Genomic DNA, 6969 nt, shown 5'->3' with positions numbered 1-6969 from the left:
CAGCAATTCATTATTATATGTATAAGATATGTAGACCGCAATGTATCTCCAGAGTTACAGGCACCGTGGAAAATCATTGCTGTTTTATAGCCACGGCCGTGTCACAAGTTCTTAGTCGGTTACCCAAGGATTGCACAGGAACTCTCATCAATCACAGTTTAAAAATGTTATTTTTCTGTTTGTTTTGTGGGTACTTTCATCTAATTCTACTAAATGTATCCTGTCATAGCCTACTATTACGTATCAACAATAATAATAGGCTATGATCCTGTGTTGTGTAAAATAAATGTTTTTCTTTCTCTTTCTTTCTGTAGGTCTCGTTACCAGGCCATAAAATCCAAAAAAAAAAAAATCTTTCTTTCTGTCATTGTCATTAATTGTCACATAACACTTCTGACTTCCGTTATTCTACTAATATTATTATTGGAATTTTTTTGAAGCCTTGTTTTTCTACCTTACGTACTGATAAATTATCTCTAATACCTTAAACTCTTGTCATATTATAATAATTTATATCGTGGACTATGGCAAATCATATTATAAAACATTGCCGTATCTTGGAAGTTGAGTGAAAATCGTTTTCAACAGTAATTTTTAAATTCTAATAAAGTTTATTAACATGGCATTCTATTTATGTAGTCGTTATAGGATATTAGTTTTAATAATGATTATCTTGATTATGTGGCAAACATATACAAACTATTCTCGGTTCATGAAAAAGAATGGAAACTTGACAGAGGTATGGTAAATGAGCAAATACGTAATTTGTTTCATACTCAAGTACTAACTAATAGCTCAAGTATTTACAATTATGATTGATCTCTGTTTATAATAAATCAAAACCTACCAACCTCTATAATACTACATCTTTTGCTTGTTTCAGAATAGTATAGTACAATTGGAAGATGATACCTACAATAAACATAAACAAGACAAAGTGAAAGTGCGGGTTTATTATGAAGCTCTGTGTCCTGATTCAAAGCACTTTTTTATTAAGCATTTGGGCCCAGTAACGGAAAAATTATCGGATTTTTTGGATGTTGCCTTAATTCCATATGGAAAGGCTACAGTGAGTTATTAATAATTAACTTACACATTTACCTTTCTCAGTTGTGTATTAGCATCAACACAAACTTCAATAATATTATCATTATCGTCTTATGTTAATTATACCCACACATATCCCCAGAACTGGGACCCAGACATAATGTCTGGTATCAGAATGATGATAACTGTGCACCAGACATATTGTGTTCAACCTGCCATAGCAGGTGGAGACCATAGTCTCAGATTTCTTTTTCTTTATTATAATTGTGAACACAAAATTGTAAGAGTGAAACAAAACAAACTTGTGTCAACAAGGAAAGCATTCAACTTTAGCTAATAATTGATAAAATTGCAAAGTCTTTATCACTAAGATTATTTAACAACGACATAGTTTATTTTATAACCAATGCGCTGGTATGAGAATCATATCTATACTCCTTATAGTTTCTGAAAATTTGTTTATATTGCTTGCAGCACTTGAATGCTTGCGAAGCTGAGGGGATATAGAGATATATTAATTAATTCCAATTTATGCAGCATATATAGTACAGCTTTAATGTTTACTTGTGTACAGGGCTGTGACCCTGTTGATTAGGGTGTAAAATTTGGGAATAAATAAATACTAAGGCTGGTTGCAGTGCTCCACCAACCGTTGGTGTGAATGTTCAGTCCTGACGATACATATTAACCAACCAACAGTGTGTATCATTCAGTGCTCTCCTGGCCAACAAATTGACCTGACTGGTACAGTCGTACACGCAATAGATGTGAATTTCGAATAGTTGAATTGCTGAATTTAATAATATGAATTTTCATATAAATAACATGCGCCGCTGATGTAGGCACCGACAGTGGGTGGAGCGCTGAAACCGGCCTAATAACAAATGTTTTATTTATAATTAGGTACATAAGTTTGATGATTATAAAGGGTATTTTATTTATTCATGTTATTTTTATTAATTTCTAGACAAGTGAAAACAATGGACAATATTATTTCAATTGCCAACATGGTGAAAAAGAATGCTATGCGAATAAAATCCATGCATGCAGTATAGACATATTGAACAATACAATGACTGCTGTAAAGTTGACAGTATGCATGATAGATGATAATTATGATGCTGACGGAATCCTTACACAAGTAAGCGGATATTATTATAATTCACAAATTATCACTCTTTCTTCACTATGTTCACTTTGAATACCTTTCTTTTACCATCCTTTGCATAGGATGCCAGCTAGATTATGGGCACCACAATGGTGCCTATTTCTGCTGTGAAGCAGTAATGTGTAAACATGATTGTGTTTTGGTCTGAAGAGCAAATGAGACTTAACATCTTATGTCTCAATCCTGAGTGGCACTGCATTGTGATGGGCAGGGTGTATCAATTACCATCAGCTGAACATCCTGCTCGTCTCGTCCCTTTTTCATAATAAAAATGTAAATAATAGATTAAGAAAGACTTAAAAGCCTTATTATTATTATTATTATTTATAATATACCAATCTTAGTAGAATTAGTTTAGTTAAATTTAATTAGTTCTTCATGGTCTCGCAAGAAATTAAATATCAACTACATAGTTTAATGGTTATATATAATTTGCAGTTTATTATTCGGTACTAGTCGTCATTTGTTATTGTTATTTTATTTTATTACCACGAACCGTTTAGCCAATATGGTCTATAATTTAAAATCTGTAGTAAATCTTTATTTTATTTCAAATAATACTTTCAAAAATGTATATACCATAATGTTCCATAGATCAGAACAGAGTATAAATTCGAATGTTCGAAATATCAATACTGTAGAAATATGTAAATATTTCCTCATTTATCTTTACTGTATTAGTATAGATCAGATAAATCTACTGAACCAAAAAAATTGAGATCTAGTGTTTAAATGATGAAATACTAATATTAATGACACACTGTTTTAGACATTATATCTGACTCCAAACTAGGCAAGTTCTGCGGGTGCCAGATAGCAATATATTTAAAATGATATGCATATTAAAACATACATAAATACATATAAATGAATGGACTCGGAAATAAACATTACTGGGATTCAAAACTGGGACCTCGAGCTCAGTAGGCGCTCGTAGGTTACTAACAACTGAACTTTGTTTTTTTTCATGGAAAAGGAGGACAAATGAGCCTGCAAGTCTTCTGGTGTTAAGTGATCGCCGCTGCCCACATTATCTTGTAACACTAGAAGAATCACGGCATTGCTTGCCTTTAAGGAAATATGTCTCGTCAAATAAAAATGTTATTTAGGTATATTATATTTGTATTTAAAGGCCTCAATGTTTGTCTATATTGAGGCCTTTGTCCAGCAGTGGAAATGTTCCGCCTGAAATGATGATGATGCATGTATATTTACTTACAAATAATTATCAACATATATCATTTTATTTTTCAGTGTGCAAAGCAATTAAGTATTGACACCGATCCTATTTACAACTGTGCAGGAAGTGCTCACGGATCAGAGCTCTTGAAGAAGTATGGAGATGATACACATTTAATTAAGCCAACATTCATTCCTACAGTCATTTTAAATGGTTCCAAGGGTAATCAAGCAGCTATACTTAAGAATTTTTTGTTAGAAGTATGTAAGTTAATTGATATGCCGCTGCCACCACCTTGCTTGTGACATTTTCGTTTGGTTCATAACCAATATGTTAAGATATATACGTGAAAAATGAATGCCACCGAAATGAGTGTACTAAAAATTACAAAAAGAGGAGGGGTTCAATGGCTAATGATTGAAAATCTTGCAAGTGTTGCCATATTCATTTCAATCCCCCAAAAATTGTAATATCATATTTTTTGGGTTCCATACCCGGTGATTATTCCATGGGTGGTAAACCTATGGCTCCACTGTATAATAAAAAGAGATGGCATATTACAAAATTTTTATGTATTGTTTATTAACAAATTTCTAAATGTTGTTATAGCAACATTTCTTGTTTCTTTTTAAAGCCAAAATGGCGATTTACAAATTATAACGACATATTGTTGTATCTTGTACATTTTTTTTTAAAAGTATTTAATATTTATTTAAATAAAGTACATATTAAGAGATGAAAACACCAGTTATTGTAACTGTATTTTACGTTAGGTTTCTGTGTAAAAGTTACATTAGTGTATAAATTTACATAATATTATGTATTCCTAATTAATGAAATTATTGTGGTTGAGCGGGTTATCTGTAAAGTAGAACCTGTAGTTGGAGCCACAACCTGAGAGTTCAATAAGACATACCAAAATTTCTGTAGATGTGTCATTCTAGCTACTGTAAATACATATTTTCTAATGAAATGTAATCAGATGTGTTCTGACTTATTGAATATTAATATGATCTTTTATATGATCATTAATATGATCTTTGTTCTGATTTATTGAATATTAATATGAGCAAGAAACCCTATTGTATTACTTGTTAAATATTCTTTGGAGTTGTATTAGGAATTATAGTTTTATCTAATTTTAAATTAATCTAAATCGCCACATGCACTTGTAATTTGTGATGCACATCACCAAAGAAGATACATTATGTATGACATAATTTTTCAAACCTTCAAAAAAATTAAAAATCTGCATTTCACAAAAAACAATGTTATAAACTAGATTTGCCTCAGTGCTATCCAGCCTAGTGAAACTCTCTAGGAAAAAAGCGATTCACTCGATTCTATGAAACATGCAGTCATTGATAGATTGACAGATGACGGCTATAATCTTGTTAAAATCGGAGATAGCAGAAATCCACAACCGTTTTAAGCAACTGTTTGCCTCTTATTACGTAGTATTTACATCCTCTTTGGTGGTTTTTGGTGGAACAGTTTGTGGCAATAATTACATGACTTGAGAAGAGTTGTCAAGGTGAATTTATTAAAATATTCTTTATGACTGAAAAGGGCAGCTAAGTATTAAGTTATTAGCTTTTAGGATCTATGTAATCACTTAACACTGTGAATAAATATATTGTATCTTCCTATTTACCTACATTATTTCAATAGAAGAAATAATTTTAAAGTTACACAGTAAGTAAGCACCAAGATAATAAGGGGGCGTCCATAAATTACGTGAGGTGTTTTTTGAATTTTCTACCCTCCCTCCCCCCCTGGTGAGATGTCGTGAGATTTTATTCAATCCTCTCCCCCAACCCCTCAATCTCACGTGAGATTTTCCAAAATGTGGGTTTTTTACGTAAACGCATTGGATTGTTATTGTAAAAAAAAATTGCTTCATGCTTTTATTTACGACTACTTACCAATATTGCTGAGAGTTATAAGTGTAATAAAAATTTAACAATAGATTACTTAAATCATAACTACTGTGATTAAAAAAAGAATATCTACTCTAATTCAATCCATGGAGAATCATGCGCGGTGTCAAGAGAGACTATTGGAACCAACATGTCCAAACCAAAATTGCGTGATATTTGCCGAGACCCCCCTCTCTCCAACGTAAGATTAGATGCGATTTGACTCGACCCCCTCCCCCCCTTTTATATCTCACGTAATATATGTACGCCCCCTAATTGATTTATATTGTATTGCTTCAACATGGAGTTCTAAAGTGTAACGCAATCAACATGTCAATATTTTGTATTTAATCGTCAAAATGTCAAATCAATGTTTAATACTTCTCTACCAATGTTAAACTACTAATGTAAATATGGGTGATTGGATACGTCAGAGTGGATAGAAAGAAACGAAACTGGTGGTACCTACCAATGACTACGACGGAAACTCTGCCTATGCGTCTATTGGGCAGAGTTTTCGTTCAGTTGTCATTTGACCGTGCGCTGAATAGAACGCCACATAATGACTAAGTGCTTAGCGAACTGCCCAAATAACAGGATATCCATACTTAAAAAGGATGGACTTATTATTATTTAATTAACTTGTAAATACGTTACTTTTTATAGTATTGACACACTTTTATATATACCTATACTAGCTTTTACCCGCGACATAATAGTTACTTTGGACATAATTTTTTATTGTTTAATATACTCACTTTGCAAACGCCAAAACACGCTAAACCTTAACAACAAACAAACTTACATTCACATTAATAATATTAGTAGAGATTTTGCTCCAAATGAAGCATATCTAGCCAATACTATGGGTGTAGGGTATCGATACTTAAACATATAAATTCACATAAACATCCCTTACTTTGTAACTAACGTCCGTATTCATCATATTTTGCTTCTTATAATTAAAATGTGTAATTAGTTGTAATCGATTTTGACATGTGGACAAGCTTTTAATAGGTAATTTATATGTTTTGTTCTTAGAAGCAAGACTGACTTCGCGAGTTCCTTATTTTTATGTAATACTTACGTAAAATCGAATATTTTTAATCTTGGTTGTGTTTTTTACAATTGTTAGTGATTTTTATTTTGAGAGGCTGTATAATTATTCTACCATAAAATTATTGTATATCTTATGATAATGAATTGTGATTTTCAATGCTTATAATTAATAAATGTATCTAATCAATTGCTTCGAATACCTACCATATCTGTTTAAGTAAGAATTTTAATATATATTAACTAATTTAACTATTAAATATACATAACATTAATCGATTTATTTAAAAACTCGTCAGAAAATGTGATGATGATAAAGGCTCAATTAATAAAATACTATTGTTCTCAAGTAACAGTTTATTTTTTTTGATCCTTGTGGATTTTTTCCACTTTCTCGCTCCAAAACTTACCTCTATTTAGAGCAATTCACTCACACTAACACTAAGTGTCATACAAATCACGATTGTAAGCAGCTTGTCTCGCACATCATCATCAGCCGGAAGACATCCACTGCTGGACAAAGGCCTCCCAAGGATTTCCACGACGATCGGTTCTGCGCTGCTCTCATCCAACGTATTCCGGCGATCTTGACCACATTG

General features: G+C 32.1%; 1 protein-coding gene across 1 annotated transcript; it reads left to right on the top strand.

The window, feature by feature from the left end:
• The first annotated feature begins 417 nt into the window (after positions 1-417).
• On the top strand, positions 418-6711 carry LOC126966349 (gamma-interferon-inducible lysosomal thiol reductase-like). The gene is made up of 4 exons (XM_050810348.1): positions 418-739; positions 884-1069; positions 2015-2188; positions 3470-6711. The coding sequence occupies exons 1-4, from the start codon at positions 620-622 to the stop codon at positions 3698-3700; spliced, it is 711 nt and encodes a 236-aa protein (XP_050666305.1). The 5' UTR covers positions 418-619; the 3' UTR covers positions 3701-6711.
• Positions 6712-6969: the final 258 nt, after the last annotated feature.

Source organism: Leptidea sinapis, chromosome 10 (assembly GCF_905404315.1).
Source record: "Leptidea sinapis chromosome 10, ilLepSina1.1, whole genome shotgun sequence".
In the NCBI taxonomy this organism is placed as follows: Eukaryota; Metazoa; Arthropoda; class Insecta; order Lepidoptera; family Pieridae; genus Leptidea; species Leptidea sinapis.
This window is presented reverse-complemented; position numbering and strand designations above follow the sequence as displayed.

Coding starts and splice junctions, on each gene's coding strand:
- LOC126966349 (XM_050810348.1), top strand. CDS start 620: ATGGCATTCTATTTATGTAGTCGTTATAGGATATTAGTTTTAATAATG. Junction 1,070..2,014: donor TTCCATATGGAAAGGCTACA/GTGAGTTATTAA, acceptor ATTAATTTCTAG/ACAAGTGAAAACAATGGACA. Junction 2,189..3,469: donor CTGACGGAATCCTTACACAA/GTAAGCGGATAT, acceptor TTTATTTTTCAG/TGTGCAAAGCAATTAAGTAT.